Source organism: Aspergillus pseudotamarii, assembly GCF_009193445.1.
Source record: "Aspergillus pseudotamarii strain CBS 117625 unplaced genomic scaffold BDV38scaffold_3, whole genome shotgun sequence".
Classification (NCBI taxonomy): domain Eukaryota; kingdom Fungi; phylum Ascomycota; class Eurotiomycetes; order Eurotiales; family Aspergillaceae; genus Aspergillus; species Aspergillus pseudotamarii.
In genome coordinates this window covers 16,988-43,620 of record NW_022475017.1, presented here as the reverse complement: position 1 = coordinate 43,620, position 26,633 = coordinate 16,988, and the positions used below count along the sequence as shown (strand labels likewise).

The 26,633-nt window shown below is 47.2% G+C and overlaps 8 protein-coding genes across 8 annotated transcripts; 3 read left to right on the top strand and 5 right to left on the bottom strand.

Annotated features, from left to right (window-relative positions):
• The first annotated feature begins 4,635 nt into the window (after nucleotides 1–4,635).
• On the top strand, nucleotides 4,636–5,797 carry tma22 (putative RNA binding protein Tma22). The gene is made up of 4 exons (XM_032064140.1): nucleotides 4,636–4,792; nucleotides 4,869–4,888; nucleotides 5,052–5,139; nucleotides 5,208–5,797. The coding sequence occupies exons 1-4, from the start codon at nucleotides 4,729–4,731 to the stop codon at nucleotides 5,618–5,620; spliced, it is 585 nt and encodes a 194-aa protein (XP_031918795.1). The 5' UTR covers nucleotides 4,636–4,728; the 3' UTR covers nucleotides 5,621–5,797.
• Nucleotides 5,798–6,357: 560 nt separating this feature from the next.
• Nucleotides 6,358–7,424, bottom strand: BDV38DRAFT_92677 (uncharacterized protein). The gene has a single exon (XM_032064138.1). It carries the CDS (start codon nucleotides 7,265–7,267, stop codon nucleotides 6,584–6,586), a length of 684 nt encoding a protein of 227 aa, XP_031918794.1. The 5' UTR covers nucleotides 7,268–7,424; the 3' UTR covers nucleotides 6,358–6,583.
• A 1-nt stretch (nucleotide 7,425) lies between these two features.
• Nucleotides 7,426–8,895, bottom strand: BDV38DRAFT_92682 (CGR1 family protein). The gene is made up of 4 exons (XM_032064139.1): nucleotides 8,702–8,895; nucleotides 8,386–8,580; nucleotides 8,169–8,314; nucleotides 7,426–8,100 (listed from the first exon to the last, which is right to left on the bottom strand). The coding sequence occupies exons 2-4, from the start codon at nucleotides 8,441–8,443 to the stop codon at nucleotides 7,960–7,962; spliced, it is 345 nt and encodes a 114-aa protein (XP_031918793.1). The 5' UTR covers nucleotides 8,444–8,580; nucleotides 8,702–8,895; the 3' UTR covers nucleotides 7,426–7,959.
• A 151-nt stretch (nucleotides 8,896–9,046) lies between these two features.
• Nucleotides 9,047–11,672, top strand: BDV38DRAFT_267410 (mitochondrial carrier domain-containing protein; the record flags this gene model as incomplete). The annotated part of the gene is made up of 7 exons (XM_032056583.1): nucleotides 9,047–9,157; nucleotides 9,219–10,061; nucleotides 10,801–10,852; nucleotides 10,943–11,076; nucleotides 11,148–11,233; nucleotides 11,387–11,468; nucleotides 11,613–11,672. 7 exons carry the CDS (start codon nucleotides 9,047–9,049, stop codon nucleotides 11,670–11,672), a joined length of 1,368 nt encoding a protein of 455 aa, XP_031918792.1.
• Nucleotides 11,673–12,154: 482 nt separating this feature from the next.
• Nucleotides 12,155–17,163, bottom strand: BDV38DRAFT_92659 (vacuolar protein sorting/targeting protein 10). The gene is made up of 3 exons (XM_032064137.1): nucleotides 17,145–17,163; nucleotides 12,992–17,086; nucleotides 12,155–12,928 (listed from the first exon to the last, which is right to left on the bottom strand). Exons 2-3 carry the CDS (start codon nucleotides 16,816–16,818, stop codon nucleotides 12,289–12,291), a joined length of 4,467 nt encoding a protein of 1,488 aa, XP_031918791.1. The 5' UTR covers nucleotides 16,819–17,086; nucleotides 17,145–17,163; the 3' UTR covers nucleotides 12,155–12,288.
• BDV38DRAFT_92638 (uncharacterized protein) lies at nucleotides 17,019–18,567 on the bottom strand. The gene is made up of 2 exons (XM_032064136.1): nucleotides 17,145–18,567; nucleotides 17,019–17,086 (listed from the first exon to the last, which is right to left on the bottom strand). Exon 1 carries the CDS (start codon nucleotides 18,306–18,308, stop codon nucleotides 17,451–17,453), a length of 858 nt encoding a protein of 285 aa, XP_031918790.1. The 5' UTR covers nucleotides 18,309–18,567; the 3' UTR covers nucleotides 17,019–17,086; nucleotides 17,145–17,450.
• Nucleotides 18,568–21,474: 2,907 nt separating this feature from the next.
• On the bottom strand, nucleotides 21,475–24,602 carry BDV38DRAFT_233916 (exocyst subunit SEC10). The gene is made up of 3 exons (XM_032053181.1): nucleotides 24,460–24,602; nucleotides 22,095–24,413; nucleotides 21,475–22,036 (listed from the first exon to the last, which is right to left on the bottom strand). Exons 2-3 carry the CDS (start codon nucleotides 24,276–24,278, stop codon nucleotides 21,533–21,535), a joined length of 2,688 nt encoding a protein of 895 aa, XP_031918789.1. The 5' UTR covers nucleotides 24,279–24,413; nucleotides 24,460–24,602; the 3' UTR covers nucleotides 21,475–21,532.
• Nucleotides 24,603–25,087: 485 nt separating this feature from the next.
• BDV38DRAFT_233913 (ditrans,polycis-polyprenyl diphosphate synthase) lies at nucleotides 25,088–26,633 on the top strand. The gene is made up of 2 exons (XM_032053180.1): nucleotides 25,088–25,770; nucleotides 25,836–26,633. Exons 1-2 carry the CDS (start codon nucleotides 25,278–25,280, stop codon nucleotides 26,423–26,425), a joined length of 1,083 nt encoding a protein of 360 aa, XP_031918788.1. The 5' UTR covers nucleotides 25,088–25,277; the 3' UTR covers nucleotides 26,426–26,633.

The following is a 26,633-nucleotide window of genomic DNA, read 5'->3' as shown; positions in this document are numbered from 1 at the left end:
TTTTTTTTTTTTTTTTTTTTTTTTCCCTTCGGAGCAATGCGGAACGTCATCTAAATATCCGAGCATTATGAGATGAGAAAGAAAATAAGTGGGCATCCGGATGCACGGGCGCCACAGGTCGACAACCCGCAGATACATACATATCCTACACAACGACTTACTACAACGTAGTACTTACTAGATAGGTAATAAGCCACTGCACTCGGGAAAAGATAAAAGATAAAAATAAAAATAAAAATAAAAAAGGACGACCCTGATCTTCCCGATACAATTCTTTTCGGGTGGTGGCAAAGAACATGGATATCTCTCATATGATATTAAATCTTCTCTCATTCTTGTGCCGTTAATGATATAGTATTTACCGACAATCACTCTCATTCGAACATTTTATCTACTCTGGATTACAAGTACATGCATAACCACCGATAGGTTCAAATCTAGGCTCGAGGATCCGAGCGCTGCTAATCGCGCCACTAGTCATTTCTTTACTATCTTTAGTGATGGACAAACAGACTTCCTTTTTTAGGTAACAGGGAAAAAAAAAAAAAAGACCTCTCCATGTCAAAGTTTGTCGAGCCGAGGAAACGCAGACGAAGTGGCAATGGACAGGACAGTAACCTGTACAATTTGAGAGACTTTCGAGTCATTGTCCGCCTTGTCACCGCCGAGTATTGAACCCTCGTTTTCTTTTCCGTTTATTCTTTCTTCTCCTTTCGTTCCTTCTCTCAAATATGAAATGCTCTCTGCTTTGGAGTCCCTCTCGATGATGTCGAAAAGTCCTCAGGGCGATAAGAAACAGGAGGGGGGGGAGTGGATGCAATACATGCATGTCAGACCGATATGATTCAAAGTGGTTGGTTAATTCAAAGCTACAGAAATTCTCCGACAAGGAGTGCTTCGATTCCTAAAGTGAACCTATTGACTTTTTGTTTTCTCTTCCCTTCTTCTTCTTCTTCTTCTTCTTCGTCCTCATCTTTATTATTATTCTTTCTTTCTTTCTTTTAAGGGGTGCTCTCAAAAAAATCAAAGTGCTCGGGAATTGCTTCGGAAGACCGGATGGTAGCAAGGAAGTAGGAACAGAGAATGAGGTAAATCGTATTCAGTACTTGCGCCTGTGCGCATTGGTCTACCGTAGATAACGCAACATTGGGGCCTTGCTATGTCAGCTTGGCGGGAGAATGGGATGAACTAGAATCCCCAAGACAAAAGATATCTATCTAGCTAGCTTTGATTCCCATCACTCGAAGCTCGTAGAGACTGGATCAGTCCACCCTTTCCTAATTGGCCCAATAATCTGGTTCAGTGCAACCTCGTTCTTGACTCCACTTGCAGCAATGGCTGTGTCAATCGTAGATACTAACGACTAACCACTAGTAGTACTGTTAGTCGAGTGGGTCATGATGAGGTGAGTGTCTGTGTCAATGACTAAACACAAACGTTTTGTCGATCATCTTTACCAGCACTACGAGTATCTGAGTATCTATGTCCTAGTGGGAGGCACCTCTGCACCAGCAAACTAACCAACCCCCCCCCCAAAAGACTTTGTATGTACACCCATACGCATACCCATACACACATACACACATACACTCACAGATTGTGTTTGCAACTAGGGCGAATATACGCAATTAAATAAGATATCGACTTGGGTGATGAATTCTCTCATCTGTTGTTCATTAATCATTCAGCTACCTAGCCCATTATCTTCCCAGATCAATGCGCGAACAGCACGCGTTTTACCCTCAAGTAATATGTAACCTAGGCAAATGTACTAGTAACGGTCCGCGCGGCCTTGGAATCATCGGGGTGGTCTAACGGGTGGAAGGAGGGTGTCAACTCACCGACGCCCTGACAGCGCCTAAGCCCGGCACGATGGTTCTGAGTCCAGAAACTGGTGCCCGTGCTCCTGCATTCCTTCCTTGTTAACCTTTCCCGATTAAGTTGGCTCACACATTGACCTCTAGGGTTTGCCAGCTGTTCTCCTGGGTGAATTTTGATTGTGAACGGAAAGGATCAGACGCGGAGAAGTCCTGTGTCATGGCAGCCCGAAAGAGTTCTACAGCCTCCCAACTCATGTCGTTCCCCCTTGGCTGAGGAAACCCCTCTTGGAATTATATTGGCTTCCGTCCGTTCCTTGGCATAGCCAACCAGACTCACTACTGTGTAGCGGGTATTAACAAGTGTGTGACTCGACCTTGGGGGGCCCATTCGATCCGGTTTCTAGATACAACAGTCTAGACCAAAAGCCCACCGGTCCTATCACTCCCCAAATGGCTCGCAACTCACGTTCTATGGGACCAATCCTAGCTTAAATGCAACCGTGCGTGATCTCACCCTTGATAAAAGGGCGGTTAATTCTTATTGCAACCTCTTCCTTAATCCAAAAGATGCATATCTCGAGGTTCACATCACTAACATATCATATATGCCTTCATCGAATAGCTATCGCTGATCATTACACAAATTGATGATTCATTTGATGACCAGTGCGAGTCAGGACGCAGGCGGGAGTAGCTAGCCTCCAGACGTGTTTCGCCTTTGGGGACAGATAGAGTAGTTACTACACTGATCTTACTCTAGGCAGAAAAGGTGCGGGCCCACTAGTCTCATCAGAGGCTCCTGGCTGGCTAGGATTCTGAATGTCAAGTAATTGAGGCGGATATGCTGTAATGCAGTAGCTATGGGGATTTGATCCCAATTCAGAAGTCTATAACACCTAAGTATCAACGATAGTGGTTCTCTCCGGGTGTCTCTCGTTAAAGGTGGCTCAGGTGAAGAGATTCAAGACATGATGTGACCCTCTTGTTGGACATCTTTTAGTATAAGCATAGACCTCACTTTGGAAATAGCTGGATTTTCTAGCCTAGGCCCCGGACCATGAGTGATTGTAAGGTTACCAGAAGTCTTATATACCTGCTGCACTGCTATAGGCCCTCCAGCTAATCGATTCAGGGAATGCTTTGGTCGACTTGTTCAATGTCAATTCTTTCCCGATCCACTCTTTGATAATTTCGGGGTCTTATCGCGCCCTTCACCTTTCCCTGTAAGATTCGTGGGAGAATCCTCTTCTCCAAATCCCTCCGTGGATTTCTGGTTTCTTGTCCACAGCCTGTAGGCCGCCTGAGAAATGAATCTACTCAGATGCTAAGATTTCCTCCGCTTGGCGGATGAATTGTGCTGCTGTAGCAGAAGTTCGAGGGAGTGCATTAGTTAATAAAATACGTCTGTCAAGGTGCTATTACAAAGCTTGATAGAAGAGATATATGTCAAGAGGAAACGGGGATATTCTGGTCCCTGGCAGTAATTTCGATTCTGAAAATCGTCAAACCCCGTTGCTCTTCAATAATTCCTCCCCTTGCCAGCTTTGAATCCGGGAAAGGAAACAATGGACATTTTCGTCTCCTGAGCAGCGTCCATGATTTGATATCAAAGAATCGGACGCCTCATTAATCCGTGGAGGGGAAGCAGCTAATCTAAAACAAGGTGGGTAGTTAAACTCATCCTACCAAGTACTAGTAGCCACAACATGGCTCGTTTGGGTTGACGCAGCTATGCATGCTCAATTAGTGATCACTTCGATGGTCTTGTAGTAATATAGAGAGCGCTAACAGGCTTACTAGTACTACGAGAGAAAATGATGCAATAGAAGGGGACTTGGTCTAAGAATATATATACATAAGTAGCCTCGTAAGCCACTAGGACCGATATCTCGGTAGTTGTGTCACGCCCAAGTCGCTTATCCCCAGCTTCAAGATTAAGGGTTCATATCTCAAAGTGTTGGGTAAGTATATTCAATCAGCATTCATCCGCAGCGTCCATGGATGCTAACGAAATTTATCAAGGGGCCCTTAATGGAGTAAAAAAGGAGGGTTTGAGGGCTGCTTTGTTCGGGAGGCCACACGATATCATCGGCATTTTAATGTTAAGTCTGTGAAGCAAGGAGGACCATTCGGGTGAAGCATTGGAACGAATTAGCAAAGCCACTGAAACGTTAGAATGAACAACTGTCATCGTCCAAGCCATTTCTACAGTTTTGGAGACCCGTTCTATACGGGTCATAGAGGCTCAGAGGCAACAAGTATCTTCCAACCAGGTAGAAGAAGGCAGTGCAAGCCGACACACGCAATAATCAGACCAGAATAAGATACTAGAATAGTAGTCTAGATAGGGGCGGTCGAACCGAAAACGGCAGATCGTCGCGAACCATGCGAACGTGAGCAACACGATCAGTCTCAAAATCACCCTCGCCGCCCAGGAATTCTAGGATAAGATCTAGCCCTACCAGACAACCAAAAATGCTATACAAAGCGACTATAGTAATGCCTATGCCACCTTGACACCAAAGGCTCTCCCCAGTACGAGATGTATCCAGAAATGAACTTTTCTGCGATTCTCAGTCATTTCCCTTGTACCAAAAGGTTGTCCAGGGATACTATCAGAATCCAGTAGGTCCAAGTCCAAGAGCGCCAACTCTTGTAACGAGTCAAAGCTCTTTGATGTGAGTCCTTGGACCAACTGTAGCATACTAGGGTGACCAATAAACCCGGAATCACCTGATCCGGAAGCGGGTCTATACTATAAGCAGTTTAGTGCGACTGGCGGCCAACCCCGCGGTGATATCGCGTTCTCTGGGCTTGGGTTTCGACAATCGATTCTACCGGTAAACAAATCATTTTACTGCCCCTATAACCAGAGAAGTCCAAGAAAACCCAATAGCCACTCTTTAGAATGGCCGAAGTAGTGCAATCTGGCCCCGTTGAATCTCAGGCCCGCCATGTCGTATATTGCGGGGGTGAGTCGCCTCTTTTACTCTGTGTGACGCAATGCAGGGATTGTGAATAGATATCACTGACTTGTTCGATTTACAGTTTGCACCCTGCCCCCGGAGGTATGACATCTCTTCACTCGCCGTAATAAGATCTTGAATTCTCGAGCTCTCTTCTTTGTCCTTTTCTCCTGTTCTTCGCTCTTTTTCGTGGATTCGCCCCGCACCGGTGGTTGGGCAGGAAACACCACAACTTTGCAGTTTGACTAACTTTCAATCATCCTAGTACTGTGAGTTTGGTGGGACGGCGAAGAAATGCGAAGAATGGCTGAAAGAGAAACAACCGGAACTATACCAACGACTCCACTCTGAAGGTACAGCAAAACATCACTCCAGCATAGTGTAGTGAAGAACAGACTAATAGGATTGCGTTCCTTTGCAGAAGCCATCAGCGCTAATTTATCGACACTTTCTATATCTGCCCAGGAGCGTGCAGCGAAGGACGCTGCTAAGAAGGAGGCAAAAGCTGCTCTGGCAGAAGCACGCGACGCAGAGCGCAAGGCGGCCTCCAAGGTTCAAATCAAGCGCGTTGAACGGAACAAACGCAAGCACGTCACAGTTATCGCGGGCTTGGAAGTATATGGCCTGGAAAATAAGAAGGTTGCCAAGGATCTCGGCAAGAAATTTGCAACAGGTTCTTCAGTGACCCGGTCTGCCGCGGGGAATGAGGAAATTACAGTACAGGGTGACGTGAGCGATGATGTCCAATTCTGGTTATTGGAGGTCTATGGGAAGGAAATACCAGAAGCGAATATTGAAATCATTGAGGATAAGAAAAAGAAGGGAGGCGGTTAGCCAATGATGAATCATCTTTGGTTGACGGCGTAGACGCATAATGTACAAGTTCAGTGTTGCATATTGGGTATCATGTCAATAGTATACAAAAGTCTCGATAGGTTGTCAAACGAATTCAAGGCTGGCCTTGACAAGAAAGACGGATCACGTTGAGCTCTAGGACTTTGGGAATATCGCCTGCTAGAGCTCGTCGAATATTCTCAATGGATCTTGGTCAGTAGCCCTCGCATCCTCAGGATTAGCAAAAGTCCAGGTTGCCGGGTCAGTAGCGGAGCGGGTATCGTGACGAGAGATTAGCTTCGATGGGTATTGAGATAGCGCATAGCTATCTCCAGGAATATCTGTTGCCAGCCAATGATTCCCACGTTCTTGCTCGTGCACAAGGGCTCCAGTAGAGCCGTTTGTCACGGTCGCTGCTTGCGAAGCCATGTCAGACTCCCGCGACTCCAGGGTAATCCAATTCCGGACAATAAGAGCTACGGCGAGAGTGAGAATTCCTGCCATAATCAAACCCCAAAATATACGGAGGCGGCGACTGATTCGTATCTGGCACTCTACCTCTTTTCTCTCCCAGCGGTCAATTTCTTTCCGCATCTCCTGGAGCCTACAGCTAAGCGCTTCAGCCTTCATTCTTCCCGCTTTCATACGTCCTTCCAAGGCCTCGATCTTCTGCATCTGCGGCTGAAATTCTCTGAGGTCCCCGATTTGCTTTCGAATGTCCTGATCCAGATTCGTGGTCTCTCGTTCAAAGTCTGTGAAGAGTGTCGATGTCGAATCAGAGAGTTCTTGGAAAGAAGCGATCGTGACGTGGAGAGCGGCGAGCTTCTCCAACAAATTATAGTAAGTATAATCGAGCCTGCGGGTGATATCTGTTGCAAGTGTGCCGATTATCGTTAAAGCGGATCGTAGGTAGCTGCCAGCGAGCCCGTTAGATCAACCGGAACGAACAGGGCAGAAAATTACCTACCGTTCCCCTTGTTTCCTCTTCTCTCTCACTTGCTCCAAATCATCTAGCGAGCGTACCTCCTGTCGTCGGATCAAACCCAGGTGATTGTTCCGGTCAATTGCATCGAGTATACTGCCTTTCCTGCTACCAGTACCGAGTCCCGTGGTAGATTCAGATCCCCAGCGCGACCGAGTTGTCTCCCTTGTCACGGGTCTAAGTAACGCAAGTCCATCGTCGGGATCGCTTTCCTTCTCGCGACCACCAGACCATTGGGGTAGTAAGCCCCTGGCACTAGCGGAGGAGGCGATAGGGTTCATTATTCGTGGGAACCGCCCGTCACGGGATTTGCTATGCTTATGCTTATGACGTGGCCTGAATTTGGTAGGATCTAGGCTGGCAGGGTCAAAGGCCAAATGACGGTGATGCTTGTCTCGAGGCGCCCCTGAAGCGTTTTCGCGATCCTTATGGTCATAATGTGTTTGGAGAACTGGCGGTTCTCGGCTGCTGTTCCAGGCAACATAATCACCGTCTCGGGAGTCTGCAAACGGTTCATCGGCGTCGGACGGGACCTGAGTGGGAGTGAGAGTGGGTTTGTGGTTTCCGGCGGTACTAGAGCCATGGGTAGTGAAAGAGTGAGAAGCGGAGAGCTGTCTGGAGGGCGACAGCAACGCGGGCAAAGAGTTTCTCAGTGAAGACTCCATATCTTTTTTTATTTCCTTTTCCCCCGCTCTTTTTTCTGCGTCTCCACCGCCCCTGTTTCTTTGGCCAGAAAGTAAAGATAGTACGGAGTGTGGGAATCTATACTTGTATGTGTCGCCCACAACCTCACTATGTATGTGATTATGCGGAACACCACGCCAAGACTGATCGACGCTTGCCTTCAGCTGGTGTGTCTTAATGTCTCTTAGAATTTCGGAAGGGATCAACGGGCCTCATTTATACTAGTTCGATGGTCTCACATGGAACCATTTCTAGGAAATAGAGAAGACAAATCTGATCACCTATATCTAGTCCCATCTAACTGTACATATCAGGGGAACCGAACACAAACTAGTGAGTGAAACAGCAAATATCGCAAATATCACAAATATCATACGCCCAACTCCTTGTATTGCCATCCAACCAATGACTTGCACCGTAAGCACTGTCTTTTTATTGCCCGAGAACCAAACTTAAGACCGCGGCAAATAAAAAGGAAAGAGCGAATTACCCGCCATACACGCTGAACAAATCATAAACACGACGACGACGATGATGATGATAGGGCGTAAAATAATATAATGATAATAATAGCAGCAGCAGTAGTAGTAGTAGGGTAGGAGGGTAGAAAGGAAAAATAAAAAAGGAAAGGAAAAGGAAATGAAGAAACCAAGAAGATTTTTTCCCACCACAATTACGAGTTGAGCAATTTGTTGCGCTTTTCCTTACGCTTCAATCGTTCGACACGTTTGCGATGCATCTTCTCCGCCATCTTCTCGTAGCGTTCCTTCTCCTCCTTTGCAGCCCTACGCTCCTTGATTCTCTGGATATGCGCCTGTGCAACAATGTCAGTTAGCTCGCACATAAAAGCTCTCAAATCTCAATGGCCATCGTTCCGCATACCTTCCGTTCGGCCTCCTTCTCTTCTTTGAGTTCTCTTTCGTGTTCTTTAACAGCTTCCTGATGCTTGCGAGCTTCCAATCTTTTTTCGTACGAGGTCAGGCCTGCGTTAGGACGGAACGGCTTTTTGGTATCACGCCAGTTTTTTCCTGCGGGTCCAAGGCAGGAAAAATTAGCAGGGCAGGGTGGGATAAGTGGGGAGCGAGAATCTATTACATACCGTTTTTACGCATACCCTTTGTGGGATCAGCCGGAGTGGCCGATACCGTGGAGGACATGGCCAGCAGAAAAAGTAAATAATAGACCAAGTAGAATGGCGCAAAGAAGCGGAACTCGGAAAGGGGCTCTGGGACAGATGGAAAGCGGTTGATATAATTTTGGTTTTCCTCGGCGGAGGGACTGGCCGTTTTGCGGCCTTCGAAATTTTGAGGAAAAAGTTATCTTAGACCGATCAGATAAACGGATCTCGGCGGAAGTCTTCACCCGATGCCCACTTTGACATCTGCAATGAGGGATTTGCCAGCCACGATTCTTACCCGGTCGTTGTTCGAGTTGAAATTATCACCACCACTGCTGCAGAAGCTCCCCACTGTTCCCAAAATCCCGCGTCTTGGCTTCGTTTTTCATCTGCAGGCGATGCTCACTTGCTGATTTTATCGCGCGTGGGTTCGGGCTGACTTAGAAACCCCTCGTTGATTACCACACTACACCGCCCCCTCCTCCTCGCCCCGAAATCTTACCTTAAATACTCTTTCTCTCCGATTCTACACGGAGCCATACAATGTCCTGCCGATAGGGTTTCATCTCTCTCGCTCTCACTTCTCCCCTTCTTTCTTCCCGTTTTCTTGGTTGGATCAGACGTAATTCCCCTCCCTACTCCCATGGCGGCTGCAGAACATGCGATCACAATCAAGAATGATATGTCAATGGAACTCCCTATACTTCCCCCCAATCAGGGGGTTGAGGCGTTTAAGGATATAATCTTCGGGTCCGTAAGTAATCCTGCCTACCGCGCCCAGTAGAGTGCTGCTTGGGTTAACTATTCACCTACAGACAGCAGGAATGGCTGGAAAAGTCATCGAGTACCCCTTTGACACGGTGAAGGTGCGCCTGCAATCTCAACCCGACCATCTACCTCTTCGATACAAGGGGCCAATAGACTGCTTTCGGCAGTCATTTCAGGCGGATGGCTTTAGAGGGTTATATCGAGGTCTCAGCGCCCCTATGGCCGGTGCAGCCATAGAGAATAGCTGCTTGTTCTGGAGCTATCGCATGATCCAAGATGTATTAAAGTCAACATGTTACTCTTCGACGGACCCGCTACCCTTCTCAGCCTTACTGGTCAGTGGGGCTGCATCTGGGTCCATCACTTCACTTGCCCTCACTCCCATTGAACTCATTAAGTGCAAAATGCAGGTACCTCTGGAAGGTTCCAATACCAGAGCTGCCAGTCCACTCTCTTTGGTCGCATCCATATTCCGTCAAGACGGTATCCTAGGATTTTGGCGAGGGCAGCTGGGGACTCTCATTCGAGAGACTGGTGGAGGTGCCGCCTGGTTTGGGGGCTACGAGGGGGTCTCGGCGCTTTTCCGCGCATATCCCACACCCGCCTCGAAAGGCAATTCAGAGCATCAATCGGCTTCCCTCCCGCTTTATCAACAGATGATTGCTGGGGCAGCAGCTGGTATAAGCTACAACTTTTTATTCTATCCGGCAGATACAATTAAATCCCGCATGCAAACAGAAGATATAACTCACGGCTCCATCAATGGTCAACGACAAACTTTCTGGGGCGCCGGCAAAGCTCTATGGAAGCAACAAGGACTCAAGGCTTTGTACCGAGGCTGCGGGATAACTTGCGCACGATCAGCACCCAGTTCAGCCTTCATTTTTACAGTGTACGAAGGACTACGGAGTTATTTTGGATAAACTGCTCTACATTAGACGTACATTTTTCTTCTCTTATGTTGGATGATACCTCTGACCTCGTTTCTCTTCCTTTTTGTTTTTTTTTTTTTTTTATTTTTTTTTGGTTTTTTTATCTTGTTTTTTGGTCTTCTTTCTTGCCACTAGAGGAAAATTTTTTTAACCCTACACACCAATTGCATTATCGTTATATCCAAGAGAACCCATCGGGCGTTGGCATGAGTGTCGAAAACCCTTTTCCATGTTCATATAATCTTTCCTCTTCCCTCTTCCTGAACCCAGTTTCTAGATATTTTGTATAGCTAGTTCATATCTTCGTTACAAGAAAAGGAATCAATGGACCGACTAATGAACATTTTTATACAATGAAATGTTCACCGAGACCTGAAGCTCTCCTTAGGAAATTTCCTTGATTGCCTCCGTAGTTCCATGATCTTGGCCCACCTCATATCTACTAGTACAGTCACCAGACACGATGATAACAGCATAATTGCAAGTGGGGTATGCGCCGTACTAGCTGCAAGCCAAACGACATCAATCTGATAGCGGAGCTTCTTTCCACGGCCGAACTCATACCCCTCCCCATCCCCTCTTCCATAACTCAACTTACATTATTGACCTGTCGCATCCCATTCCTACTGAGACGAATGAGACACTTCAGGCGCCATTAAACATGTCTTCTTCTTCTAAATCTGCTCTTACTACCCAGGAACTCGAGACCCTTGCCTCCAAGGCGATCGCTGCTAAAGCTACGGCCTACTGTAAGTCAGCCGCAACTCATGCATCAAGTAGAGTTTCATCGTTCGTTGCCACTGCTCTATGCACTGTCTGGTTTCTAAGTGTATCTAAAGGTCCGTATTCTAAATTCCGCGTTGGAGCATGTATTCTCACCCTGTCTGGTGAATACATCGTCGGCGCCAATGTCGAAAACGCATCCTATCCTGTTGGCATATGCGCAGAACGAGTGGCCTTTGGCACTGCTGTCGTAAGTTGCGAACTCCGTCAGCCTCGTGGATTGCACGGGGCTTCCCCGCTAACTCAAGATGATCGTTGCAGGTCGCTGGACATCATGACTTCAAAGCTGTTGCTGTCGCTACCGACAGTAACCTTCCAGCGTCCCCGTGCGGCATGTGCAGACAGTTGTAAGTTCGAACCCTCCTCGTCTTGCTCTTTCTTGCTTCATTTCTGTGTCTTCGGTCGTCTCGCCTGATGAGGGCCCGCACCATGGCCCCCTCGAGTATTTTACCGATGCGTTCTTTCTAGCACCGTTTACAGCGCTGACGATAATCATATAGCATGAGCGAATTTACAACTCCCTCTTTCCCCATTTACATGTATGGCTCAGAAGGAACCTACACTATGAAGACAATGCGTGACGTATGTAACCGCCTTGTTAGATGGTTCCTATCATCTTGTCTTTCTTTTTTTTTTATCTATTTTATTTTTTATTTTTTTTTCATATCCAAATGCTCACTGGAAACGTGACACGCCCACTGGTACTGACTCAAGCTCCTTCTGCAGCTTCTCCCTGAATCATTCGGACCGGAAGATTTCTCAAAGGACAGGGTACAGTCTTCATAGTTATTGTGACTTATCCCCAAGCTCCTTGGGGTTTCCCACTGAAGGCTGCTTTTTTGGTTGCCTTTAAGGGGTTTGCATACAACGGCACTGTGATAAGAGAATTTCTGCCACTATTCTTAAGGGAAGTAGACACTGCGCGGACCTACATAATGATCACGTTACATCGTATAAAGCTTTAGGTCAAACCATTATGGTCGACCAGGAAGCTCTTTTCGTTATTAAGGAAGCTGTGCCTCGATGATAAGACACATGAGTACTTAGCTGCTACAATCAAGAGAGCTGTGGAGCTTCCGATTGGCTTCATTTTGTCCATTATGCCCCAGGCGTTACTTTTCGGAGACATTTGCATATGCTATTGTCCTCCTATTCTGTAGGTTCGTCATCCGTCCAAGAGATAACAATAAAGGGGAATGGGAAAGGTGAGAGGGAGAAACAGGGGAGGAAGGGGCAACCTGTTCTAGAGCAGGGTTGATTTGAATCATGGATATGGTGGAGCCCACAACTGCACACTATAAATTCATAACACAGTATACAAGACATACTACTTCCGTAATATAACATAAATCGTAGAATTACCTAGGAGATGACCGAAAGCATCGAGATGTAAAGTAAGCGATCAAGCCTCGTCATCTTCATCCAATTCGGCATCCTCCACGCCGAGAAGCTCATCTTCATCCTCAACAATGCTAGTATAATCGCCTCGGCGCGCTGCAAACGAACCGCGAGATGCGTAGGGCCTTGAATAACCCCTGCCCCGTCCAAGGCGAATAAATCCACTGGCACCCCGCCACAGACTCGTAACTAGAAGCGGAAGAGCTCTGGCTACAGCCACGATGCCTGCCACAATTGCAATCGGCACTGTGACAAACCTTGAATCTCGGGACAGGAATCTCTGCGAGGTGCCCGCATCTTCTCCAAGGCGAATCTGCCCAAACTTGCCATCCCACTTGCTATAGGCATAATAACCGGCAGCTCCTGCGACAGCAAGAGGGGTCATAATGGCAAAGAACAGGCCCACGCCACTTATGCCGTGCTTTTGTTTATATTCCTCCTCCTTGTTAGGACAGGGTTTGGAGACAAAATGGTCCAGATTCAGGCCGCCCTGGCAAGTTGTTTGTGGAATGCGGCGGTATCCGGTTGGCTCCCAGTACTCGATTGTGTCAGGATCCTTTTTACAGACTTCCATAGCATCCGGCTTAGGAAGCCCCGGAACGAGAGCACAGCTACCATCGCTCTGAGGTTCATAGTTGTAATCACTAGCCAACGTTAGTCTTCGCACATTATCACTCAAGGCGCGGGGGAATAAACGAAACAATTACCATTCATAATCAGCTCTCGTGCAAGTACAATTCGCTCCGATGCTGTGAACGTGGGATTCTCGCCAATCGTTCCAACATTGGGCTGACGGCTTTTTGCGATGATATTGTTCACTGTGGCCAAATAGGCAATTATTCTCCTGGAAAGGGTGCTTTGGCTCCCAGATATAATAATCATCACTATCCCCTTGACTTTCATCCAACATGCATGGTCTCGGGCGGACTCCACTGAAGTCAATGTTGAACGTGGCGAACTTATCTTGGACTTCAGAATTAGACACTCTAGCCCAAAGCAGGAAGTTCTTCGAGGTATCGGATGGCACGGTTGAAATATCCTTAATCCGCACTTCTACATCCGAAAACCGAAATTCTTCCCAGGTATCGCCCTCATCGAGACTGTAGTGTATAGTTTTGGTGGGCTTGGACTCGGGCACAATAACAATAACCGAGCCGGAGTCACCATATTCCCACATGTATTTCCCTTTCTTGACGGACTTCCAGCTAATCCCACCATCATTTGTGAGGAACGTATCCGCTTCATCTCCACCGGCTAGATGGTCGCCCACATTACCCACAGCCATCATCAGACCTATTGCAGATCCAGAAGCAAAAGTGTCCCGTTCATCTTTGCGCTCTGTATAGCCATGGAGATGGAGTGAGCAGTCATCCGTGCCTTTCCCTGCTACGACCGAACAGCCAAAGTTTTTGCCATCCGCGTCCTTAGCTGGAGGGGGAAGTAACATCCATTGCGCTCCATCATTATGAGTGATCATAGTCTTGAGCTTTTTTGGCGCTTTCTTCGAGACTTCAGCCACGTTGCTGACAACGTTTACAACAGCCACCCCTTCTAAGCCTTGCATTTTCTCAAAATCGACATAACCCAGACTGTTTCGGTTGACTGCGCCGATGCTAAGAACGTACGATGTCCCGTTGCTATTACTTTTGATAATAGGGCCATATTCACCCCCTTCTGTGCTGCTCGCCGTCACATGCAGGAAAACAGCATGCGTTGAGCTTTCGAGCACGGTATATGCGGTTTGAACAGGCACTTGAACGTTTGGCGGGAATTGTGCTCTTGCGAAAGTCCTACCGTCAACGCTCGTACTAGCTACCAATGAATCAGGGTTTTCTGGCTGCCGCGATGCTACAATGATGAACTCTGACATTGTAGCGTAGTTTATGACATCGACAAATTTGATCTCGTTGCCAATGAAAAAGTCATCGCTCGACAACAATTGCAGTCGACCGTTCTTGTTCTGCTTTTCAAACTGCTCGCAGTATACGAGGTTTGTACTGTTTGGCCGGGTTTCTCTACTTTCGAACTCGCATTTTTGGACATAGCTCAGTAAAGGTTCCCAGTTCTTACCATGCCCTTTTTTGATAAAAGCGTCCGAGTGGCAGTTACCGGAGTGGCAATCCACGGCACCGGTCCAGATTAGCCGATCCTTGTGCACTGGGTGGAACGCTATAGTTTGCAGGAAGCGATCCTGAGTGGGCGGAGCCGGAGCCTGAAATGGTTTGAAAGTATAGCCACGATCTTCAGTCCAAAAGCCCTCTTTGCCATCGGTAAGAAGGAAGGCCACGTCGCTGCTATAAGGGTGCAGATAGACTCTGGTAATTTCTTCTCCCTTCAGCGGCCTTTCCCATGTCTTGCCATGATCATGCGTCACATAGACCTCGTGCTCACTGTTTAGCATTATGATGGTTTCGTCACTGCCGGAGCTACTGGACTGTCGTTCTAAATAATAATACTGCGCGTAGTCTCTTGCATCGAACAACTGCAAAGTCACCCCAATTTTGCCGTCAGTCGGGGGACTACTGGCGTCCTTGCAGGACCTTTCAATTTCTTTGTCCAAATTTTCGCCACCATCTCGAATGCAAACATTTCCTGGGATGAGCCTCCAGCCCGATGGGCCCATGAATTTATCATCAGGTCTTTTGCACTCGCCTTCCGGAGGAGTTAGTGGGGAGGGAAGGACACACCCTGTCCCATCTCCGGTGCGCCTGTATTCACACTCGAAATCCTCCGTTGTGCACTTGCATGCTTCAAATATCGGCTCCGGGTCCTTAAATTCCTCGTCCACAAAACAGTTCGCGTTGGCCCTTCTGCGCCTGTAAAATTGTTTATGACCCATCAAACAATCTGGTTCGCCATGTTCGTCCAGTCTAGCGGGCCATTTCTCAAAGTCACCATCGTTGCATTTCCTCTCATGGAGGCCATTGAAGTCGATCGAGTAAATGACATGTTCACCATCTTGACCTTCCTCTAAGGAACCAATAATAATAAATTTCAAACTAGTGGAATCGGGTGTGGTGGTAACCATTGTGGGGAAAATCTTATGCAGGAGCTCGACAGACGCCCATTCCTTGCCATGATCAAGGGAGTAATTGATCTTTTCCACTTTACCCACATCACGCACCGCTATAACAACGGCACCCTGATCCCCAAACTCATACTTGTGGGGATGCTTGAGAGCACGGCGCCAGGTCACTCCCGCGTCATCTGAGATATAGAGATTGCATTCAGCGTATTCTTGGAGATGTTTGCCGGTATTTCCTACACCCATAACTAGCCCCGGTGCCGGGCTTGAAAACACCCGTCCTATATTTGTAAGCGCAGTTACAGAGTGAAGATGCAGGGTTTCCCCGTCTGACTTCAAGGGCTGAAATGTCCTGCCATCGTCAAAACTAATTCTGCTGGTAATCTTCTTTCTGGCGGAACCAGATTCGACTTCCTCTGGATTCTGTACGGTGTTGACCAGCACTATCCCTTGAATACCAGCAATCTTTTCAAAGTCGACCATGCCTTCCGAGTTACGATTAGTGTGTTCAATATTGCGGGTGAAATAGGTGCCATTCGAGTTTGAAGTAAAAAGCACGCCCATGCCACTTCTTGGACTAGTCAGAACATCCACCTGAAGGCTGTAATTTGTACTCTCTAGCATCGTGTACGCATCCTCCTCTATTCGATGACCATCGAACTCTGCGCGGTGCCAAGTTTTCGCATCAACTGTCACGTACAACGCGAGCTCCTCTGTCCCTTTAGATTTGGCCGCGGCTACTATGAATTTCTTAACTGCAGCGGTGCTAATGACCCCTGACACAGGGCGTCCTTCTTGGAGCTTGGTCTCCGTGCCTTCGGCGTTGCCCCTAAAATAGTCATCAGAGTATACAAGGCGATTGGCGTGTGGAAGCGGCACTTTCAAACCCGGGACGACACAGAACGAACGGTCCTTAATCTCCTCGGCCAAACCAACATCTTCAGCAAATTGCGGGTGTCCCACCGCCCAAGCACATCCACCAGTGCTCTCACGCAGCAGGTTGACTGTAGCAAAGTCATCTGTCGTGTAGTATGACCTTACAATGCAATACCGGCCTGCGCATTCCTCGCCCTGGAATATCACTTTGCTAGAGTCCCCGCCATGGAACACGAGGGGGTAATGCCTTATCGCCGGAAATTCGGCAATATTAAATGATGTCCATGTTTTCGCTTGATCCGTTGTAACCCAGTGACGGCCGTTGGGCCCCAAGGCGTAGGCCTTTCGATTGTCATATGGGTGCTGTCTGATTAAAAGAACATGATGTCTCATGCCACCGTCATCGCCCTCAACAACTGACCAAGTTTCGCCTGCATCGACTGACCGAAGCAGATCGCCATTGACCGTGCTCATAAGAACAGTGTCCGTGTCATCGAAGTAGAAGAGGGCACTCGGTTTATGATCGATCTTAGTCGGTGGTGCAATTTTTGGCAAACTTGACTTTGCAACACCGTGCTGGGCAAGGAGCGCCAATAACAGGCAGCTCACTAGTAGTAGCCATCGAGAAATCATGACCGTGACTCTTGAAACATTTGAAAGAACGCACACAAAGGCTTATGCTTCGGTGAGGAGCTGTTTCTCCGATGACGTTTGGGTGATGCGGGAGGAAGAATGGAGTGGTCGAGTTCAAATACGCGCTACCTAATTTGTACTGGATAAAAGGATAGTAGATGGGTAAAGTTTCAGGGCCGCAACGCGAATGGCTTCAAACTAAGAATGTAGTGCGTGGTGGATAGCTGCGTGGCCTCAGAGGGAGCTGCATGGTCACGTGTAAAGATTGCTTATCGAAGCATTAGCTTTTTATTTTTGCCAATTGACCGCCTAAAAAGCAGCATTACCATTCAGTATCCAACCGTGATACGTATTGAGCTTATAATAGTAATCTCGACTATGGGATGAGCATCCGCGCAATCCTAGAAAACAACTTGCTAGTTCCTGTTCTGAAGTTACTGGTGGCTACCGAGGGGGGTTTACTAGATTCTTAAGTATAGAAGGTACAGTACTGTATCTTATTTCCGATTGGGCTGGTAGGAAAAGCCTATTCATGTATGTACAAGCAATACTAACGGGCACCGCTAATTGATGAAAAGTTCAACAAATCATTAATCATAGGAGTAAAGAAGAAGGTATAAAGGACAAAAAGCTCAGAATTTCTGTTTCCGAAACTTACGCCACATTTTCCTCATCAACCCTTGCTCGTCCTCACTGGATTCCCACATGTGGGAACCGCTATCCTCCAGTGGCAGCCTCTGTGGGTCCACCCCGGGTGGCACCGTCGTCCGAAGGTCGGGTCTCGTCAGCGTCATCTTCAGAGTCATTTCGCGGTTGCTACCGGCATGCTGCTGGTTGCCAGGCCTCGGTGGTAGCAACCGTGACTGGTGTCTGAGATTTGGGCATCCGAGGTCTGATGAGCGAGAATTGTGCACATACGAGAGTCGAGCTACGTTCATTCGCTTATCGCACCGTTCGTCTGAAAAAGGCGAATCCTCGTCGTCGAGGAACGTGCCAGCAAACATTTGGGGCTCCGTTTTGCGTTCAGCTGACATGGTTCTCTCATTGTTTTGAGCCGGAAAACCGAACTCAACAGCTTCATCAAAGTTTTGCGGGGATGCCAAGTAGACCCGCAGTTTAAGGCGGGCCTCGGGGTCCTGGTAATATTGCGCCGATGGATCGATACTGGACGTGGAAGATCGAGGCATATGAGCTTGACTTTGGCTCGATGACGGTCGAGAACTTGAATTACGAGCCGTGATATTCATCGGCGCTGTCGGAAATGTCGACGATCGACGCACGGATTGCGCTTTTTGATGCGACACTGCCGATGTTAGTTTGCGGGTTGAAAGGTCTGGATTAAATGATAGCGCCGTTCGAAAAGAAGGCCGCCTTCGAGGCGGCAAATTTGGCATCGACTTGGCAACATGCGCGTGGTACTCGTCCAGCCTTAGGTCAAGATCTCCGTCCTCTTCAAGCCAGCGGAAGTTATCGTAGAGCGAGTTGTCCATGTCGGTATCAGAACCCAAATCCGAATCAGAGAAGTCGAAGTATAAGGTGGATGACTGTGAGGTTGCAATCGAGTTTCTGTCCGAGGATTGAATTTCAGGAGGCTGATGCCGGGAACGTCTTGCCTTCTCCAGCGGGTAAGGCGGTTCACCGGCAACATCAAAGAACCAAGCTTCAAACTGCGTGCGGTGAAACCAATTCTGTTCTTCTTTCGAAAAGAGCTTCTGCTGGATTTTAGGTGGCAGTGAATGAAAGCATCGCGAGTCCACTTGGACGGCAAGATGGGCCAACTGGAGCGAGTCGACTTTGCGGAGCTTCTTAGTCGTGTTTAAATAGGAAGACTTGTGCGGGCAGCACTTCCTGTTCTTAATGAGGGATTTTATGGAGGATGTCGGATAAGAGCGACCCTGAAGGATACAAAAGGGGAGGCGGCGAGGCACTTTAGCCAAGCGGCGTTGATAGTTAATGCCATCCCAGCGATCACCTTGGGCTAGACGGAGGCGTTCGATATTGGAGAAGAACTATGATAGGGGATAAGGAGACCATGTTAGCCACCAAGTTCTAAGTGGAGCTCGTAGGAACCATTTCTTTAGAGTATTAAGTAGCCATGGCGCGACTCCAGCGCCCAGTTCACACCATAGATAAATAATAGTTCGGCAATTCGACTCCAGTAGTGCGAGCGCTAGTGGAATCCATCCGCAAATCATCCGACTAGTACTCTGTATAGCAACTTGGATCCGAACATGGGCCAAGCCGTTGCTCCTAGAGTAACGCTAGAATGATAACTAGAGGGTCCCGCATCGTCCGCCATTTGAATCCGAAAGAAAGGGATGGTGGGAAAGGAGGCGTGACAGAAGCCTAAGGAGATGGTGGTTTGGAACAGATGGGGTGGGGTGAAGTCAGGGCAGTCGCAATAATACCCAAATCAATCCGGAATACATGATCTAATAAAGATCTTCTCTTCACATACCTTTCGTTGCAAAGCTGGAGGCAGAGATTCAAAATCCAATTCCTCATGTGCTTCTGCTTTCATCTTTTCCCGTTCCCTTCTCTGTCCGCTTCTTTCAGAACGCAATTTCAAATAACAAGATAAGCAGAAATGTCAGGGGTACAACGGAGGAATGCAGAATATCAATATGGGTAGTAGTTAGTATATATGAGCACGTTGCACTGCAGCTGTGCCCAATTGCCTGAAAAGCTCAAGCATGCATGGCATTGTGGGAGTTTGCATTCCTTTTTAAAGCAAGAAAAAAAGAAAAAAAAAAGAAACTATGTTCCGGTGATGTTATAGAACATTCATCCAGGGGGGCCTCGTTCCCCAATGGCAGGTAGAGTGCCTACTATACAGAGCCCGCTTTCATCCCAGCGGTAAAAATTGCACCACCAACAGACCGTCCAGCAAAAAGTCCCCACTTTCCCCCTCACACAGGAATCATATCAAGCTACTTAGTAGGTGTGAGTAGGCGCTAGCATAGAGGATTGCAAGCAGAGCTCAACGTTGGTTGGTTCGCCCTTTCCCATGCGCGTGCGCGCCCATAGCACTAGCACTTGTACAGCTCATCCTATGGGGATGACCAGGCCAAATTCTACCAGCTGGTGACCATCTTAGCTAGTACTACCTAATGGTTTCAATGCTCATACTTATCTGTCATTGGATGGTGTTTCTAGTATCTTTTCTCGGCGTGTCACATCGCACGCACACATAGCAGAACGAATTAGAATAATGTGACAGCGGTGATACCAAAACTTCTCTTCCTTCTTAGCGCCAGGGTGGATACCTACTCTACTTACTCTGCTTACTCTCCCATCCATGGTATGGTACATGCTTCTCCACTCTGCTGCGACTTTCATACTTCCCACTAAACGCACTGTATATCCGTCATGTAACGATTCAAAGAAAGCTATATATGTATAGGGAATGGTTATTTGGACCTCACGTTAAGCCTATATAGGGAAGTTAAGCGAGCCAAATAACTAAAAAAACATGCTGGTAGTTAAAGCCCTTTCAAATTCAGCTTATATAATATCCTATACAAATCAATGTTGATTAGTATATTCTTTTAAAAATAAAATAAAATATTATTTTTTTTTAAATACTTACTTCTACTATTAACAGGATACTAGTTGATAACTTAGGATCTCTCTATTCATTACCTAGATTAGGTGGGTAGCGAGGTTACTATATATCATTGAAAAGATTATAGATATAGACACTGATATTGTTATACAGCAGATCTCAGAGAGTGGAGTTCTATATTCCTATTCTAGAATATTCCCGCTTACCAATACATAGTCTTACACTTTCCTATATAGGCTTAATGTGAGGCCCAAATAACAATTCCCTATGTATATATTTATGTATATTCATATGTGTGTGTGAAACAAAAGGTATTGCATTGGAGAGGATAATCTAGGTATATATAGACTCAGAAAGACAAGAAAGCGCGTCGGGGAGATGATCAGTAATTGATTATCAGATCCAGATATATTCTGATTGTACGCCGGGACTCGGCTAATACCTAGATGCAAAATACACTCTATCAGTAGAAATGGTAAGATTGAGAGACTTATATTCAGGTGGCATATGAGACCAAGTATTCAAGGATGCGCATTTTGTATGTTACACTATACTCGTAGTTATTGGTGGTATCGAAAAAAGAAGGCATATATCTCTTATCTCTAGTATATACTATCCAGTCACGGTTACACTCTAGGAGAGGGCATATGATGCTCACGTGCAAGGGCGACAATAATAGTATAGAGACCACGGCTGAAACTATAACTCTGTGTATTCTTTGTCTAGACACGGTGATCCCCTGTGCACACTCAAGTCCCCATGAAAAAGCTAGCTAGGGGTGATATAACGATCGATGGGTGTCATGCAAATTTGGGAATCTGTCTCTGCGCTTCGCCGTGGGGTAATCTTGTTAGTTTTAGCGGGCATGGCAGCTACACAACGGTCACCTTCTCTGTGGGGGAAGCGTTGTGTACCACAACTGGGGCAAGGGCTTCATCCCGTTGCATGGCAGCTCGCATGGAAGCAGAGCTCTTCAAGTTCTTACAAATACAGGAATAAACAAACTGGTCGGGCGATACGAAATGATTTACAAGCCTTGAAAAAGTATTTCAACACAAGAAGAGCTGACGTGGAAACAAAAAAGTCATGTCAGGTTACCTGCCATGCAAAGTCCCTAGAATAATGGGGTATCCCGCAAACAAGCTAGCCTCAAAGGACACTGAGAACATTCTGCATCGCAGCTGTGTTGGAATCCTCTCTTCGAGAGACATAAGCCCGGACTTCTTGCACACTGAGGCCAGCTTCGACTTGTCCACCTCCCCCAGCGCCTCTCCCAGAACTTGTCCCAGTATTGTTCCCAGGTCTGCTGCTGCTACTCGCAGCGCCGCTCCAAACCCTTTCTCGTAAAGCCTCCGAACCTACAACAAAAAGGTTACCAACCTCCAGCAAGACATCCAGCGCGCCGCCAGGGCCCTTGATCTGCTCGTCTATGTCCCAAGACTTGAGCAGATCTGTGTACTGTGTCATATCCTTAGTGACCATGAGCCCACCAGGTCCATTTACCGCGAATCGCTTAAAATGTTCCAGAAGTAAGCTGCGGGCTCCCATGGCTATCTCCGTTAGCAATTGTCGCAGATTAGAGCCACTAGGCGGTAGTGATGTTGCCGCCATGTTATGTACACGAGAGAGAAAGGTGCAAATCGATGCACAAGTCTAACCGTTTATCGATTAGTATGGCATATCCTAGTTACCAGGCGATCATCCAACTAACCGGTGTCTGCAGCTTCTCCAACCAAGCTGCATTGTCTCCTTCCTTGGGCCGAAAATCATTCTTCCTCTGGCTAGCAAGAAGCTTATTAATCCACGTCAAAGAAGCGTCAATGATTTTCTGCTCAATCGTATTGACTTTCTCCTCGATTCGCATAGTTGTCAAGTTTGTCTTCTTTTCCATTTCTCGGCGAGCAGTGATGCTCCCGGTTGCTAGGGGAATGAGTAATGTGTTTATGCACATAACCATCAAGTTTGCAATGCCGATTGCGTTCCGGACCGCTGGGAGGTAAGCAAAATCAGGCTCCGTCTTTCCTGATTCTTGTGACGTCGCCATCTCCAATGCGGCATCGAGACCAACCTCAATGTAACCTTCTCCCATCATAGAAAGGAGAAGAGTCAACAGAGCCAGCATGTCCTTGGGGGTTTCGCTGCTTACGCTTAGCTCCAGACCCCGACTAACTGCCTCAGCAAGCCATTTGAGCATTCGTTTGGCGTGTGATATGCTCGGAAGGCCATCCTCTTCGGTAAGTTTGATTTCGGTTCGTCTTATGTCATTGGCATCCCTCAAGCCCGCCACCTGAAGTAACATCCTTCGCTGTGTCGGTGAGTAATCCGAGGACTCAAGGCGATTGATGTACGCATCCCGTGCAGAAGATAGAAGTTCAGTACCCGACTTCGAAAGAGATGCCATAAAGGTAGTTGCTGCCTTCTTTCTACGTGCATGGAACGTGGTGAATTTGAAAAGCAAAGATGTGTACAGCTCCTCCAATGTTTTCTTCTCCCTCTCGATATAAGAGGAACCGACAAAGTATGGCACGAAGAGATCTTCCAGCTGTTGATCGAGAATCAATGCCGTCTGAGCGGAAATGGTATCGGGGTGTTCGGTTAAACCATGAGCCTTTAAATCATCGACTAAAGCGCTGATATAACTGCGGGAGCTCTGTAAGGAGCGTAAGAAGGCGAGCGATGAGATGCTGTTGGCCTTCTCCAGCACCATCTCAAGTCTCTGTTGGATGGATTGCTGGAACACACGCTGCAAAAACTTCCCGAGGACCTGTTCGTAGTAAGGGAAGGCTCGCTTTATAATAGCTGATTCCTCCTGCACTACAACCTTAACCTCGTCGATGAGTGACTGAAGACTAGGTTCCACCTTTAGAGGCTCCGAATCCGGGTCTGCGAGTTGTTCCCAAGCTTCTGGATCCCCACCTACTTCTTCTGTAACCAACTGACTTCGATCGATAAAGAACTGGTGCTGATTGACAAATAAAGCAATAACACTAGAGCCCCCATTGAAATCCTGGAGCACAGTTGCACAATCCTTCATACCTTCAAAGTTTGCCTTACGATAGAAGTCGTCGAACTGTTTCAAGAGATCCTTCTCTAACGTCTCTGAAAATTTCTCAATGATCTCCCTTGTATTTAGTCTGGTGAATCCTGTCTCTTCAAGCGTACCCTCTTCTGCAGCCCCATTCCCGGACGGCCCATTGTTCTTTCCTCCCGAGTCGTCCCAGCTTTTCGGATCAAGCCTTTGGCTGATCCTCAGTAACTGCCGCGCTATCTGTGCAGAGCGAACTTTAGCTTCACCAGCCCCGGATCTCCTCAAGTTCTCCAAAAGTGTAAGTTCTCCCTTGTTACTTACGCTATCCCAACACTCAAGGAGAAAGTGGGCGTCAAGTGCTCGGCGTCTTTGTCGGTCAAGCTCTTCCAGCTTCCGACCTGTTTCAACAGCCATATTACCGGTAGATCCTGAAATTTCGCTCCCGGTATGCCCAGGCCCAGCACCTGTCCCATTAAGCGACGTATCAAGTTGTTGGAAAGATTCAATGGTCTGTTTCAGCTTCCTGCCAAGTGTATTGATATTCTGTGAGTGCTGAGCCTCGGCTCGGCGGACTGCAGCCGAAAGCTCATTCTCTTTGATCTCTAAGTCACCAGAAAGTTCACCCAGTCTCCTCTGTGCATTTTCGAGGGTCCGAATAAGTGGTTTGGGATCGAATAATTGATTCCCGGTAGTGGGGCCTAGCGTAGAGCGACGGTTTGAAATGGCACTGTCAGAAAGTGCTTCGATGAACTCTTTGACTATAAAATCGCGGCTCGAAAAGTCCTCAAGAGTGAAACTGGGGCCCTGAGGGAAGACAGATCGCGACGTGGGATTTGTAGAGGTAATGGACGCACTATCCGGCATCATTCTAGCTAACGGCAAGGCTTTGTCGGCATCGGGCTATTAAACGGTGTAGTTTTGATCACGATGTTTATACGCTGCAGAGTAAGATATATGCTCGTATGTAGAACCGTGAACTGCTGGTGGGTGTGGGAAATGGAACTCTTTTCTTAGTTTCACCTCTAGGGAATGCAGGATAATAGCTTACTAGTAGTATTAGTATGGAGTCTGGGGCTTTAAGTGCTGAGTAGGTTCGAATGCGTAATTGCGTTTCTCTCCCGTAAATTACAGCATAATTAAAGGAGAGGCCTGCTTGTAACAAATAGGTCTGACTCCGCAGGTGTACTCAGTGAGATCCATGTAGTCTGACTGTCTTGTAGAAATGATACCTACGACCAATGTAATTCTCAAGAGGTTAGCAAATCCCATACCGTAATAAGGTACCACATTACCACTCGTCGTATGTACAATATGTTCGTGTAGTAATCCGTAACCTGTACATGTATATACAACCACGTAGCGTATGTATGTATATCACATGCATATAGTATGCTCCATATCTACTACATCATCTTCCCCAAGCATATTATAAGAATCAGATGGAATGCCACCAATGTCCATCCACAATGGTTGGGTTTGCATTTGTTTACGACCACTCGGTTGTCATTGTGGCAATACACTGTAGGTCCCGTACATCTGTACATACTCCGTACCATACATATTTCAAGCGGATTATACGGAATTGATAAGAGTGGGAATATGGACGAGTAAATCCACTTGGTGACTGAGCTGTCCCATTAGTACTGTAAGGGTCTATGGTTGCCTAGACCTGTAATGTTAAACGTAGTCATCCACGTTGTCTTTGATGATACTTTGCGTAAGGAGATACTTAGAAAGACAAGGCGCACTTTGATACCTTCCTACCTGCTCACACTGACCACTTCAGATTCTCGGCACCACTAATTGATCCAACAAACACCTGGCAGTTTCATCTCAGCTCTTTCTCGAGCATTTGCATCTAAAACTATGGTATCACAACGGGATAAAGAGCTGTTCAGAGATGACATTCGTGCCCGGGGAACAAAACTTAGTGCTGCTGATCGTGAGAGCCTGTTGAAACCATACCTACCAGACCCCTCGGAGCTTCCACATCGGCCACCGCAGCGGCGCAGAAAAGCATCGCCCAGGAAGACACCTATCCGGACTTTCCTGAAGTCGCAACTACACCAGCTGACCTACACTCTCATTCACATTTTCTTTGGTATCGTCATTCGCCTTGTCCAGAGCTATCATGCCGTTGTGGATAGGGTGTTTGCCATCGTCTATTATCACCATCGCACTCCCGAATTGATCCGAAAGGATGTGAAGAATTTGGATCGCTTACCGGAGCATTTGAGTGTTATATTGTCACTGCGGCAGGAGGAGGATTCTTTAACGATTTTAATGGATGAAGTGGCAGAACTTGCTGCGTGGAGCGTCAGTGCTGGGATCCCTGTGCTAAGCGTTTATGAGAAGAGTGGTGTGTCTGTCCCCTACGAATCGAACCAGTGCGAAATAATCTTCCTAACGAGCTATTATGCCTAGGAGTCTTAAAATCATGCATTCCCACACTGCACCGCATCGTTACAAACAAGCTATCTGCGTATTACGGCTCTCCTTCCCAACAGCCAACGTTGCGACTTTTTGCCCCGCATCACCCTGTGTATCAACCACAGGACGGCCACTCAACTGAAAAAGCCAATACTGATTCTCTGACTGTGCTTCTGCTGTCAGCCACCGATGGCCGGGAGACATTTGTGGACTTGACCAAGACGCTTGCGGAAATGGCCCAGAATGGAAAACTATCGCCAGAAGATATCACAATGGAATTGGTTGATGCGGAGATTAGCGAAATCACGACACAGCCATCTCAGACATCGTTACCGACCTCCACTGAGAACAAAACAATATCTATTCTGGACGTTTCAGTAAAACCAGAACCTGATTTACTATTAGTGTTCAGGCCCTTCTTGAAATTAGATGGGTATCCACCCTGGCATATTCGACTTACAGAGATGTATTGTACAGGCGACAAGAGCAACAGCATGACGGGATATGGGGAGGCAGTTGAATATCAGGGCTTTCTTAGGGGTCTATGGCATTATGCAGGGGCTCAAATGAGGTTCGGGCGTTGAGCCTTCTCTCCCTCATGGCTTTCTTTTCATACTCACCTCTTTGTGGCTGTTGGAAGGGCCTAAATCGAGGCTTCATATCAAGCGTCAGATCGTCCCTTGATAAAAGACTTTGGGAAGATGGTCTCAGAATAATGTACTACACCTCCAATTCCCGCAGGCCATATACATGTTTGATGTAAATTACATGCGCCTCCAATGAAGTATTCAT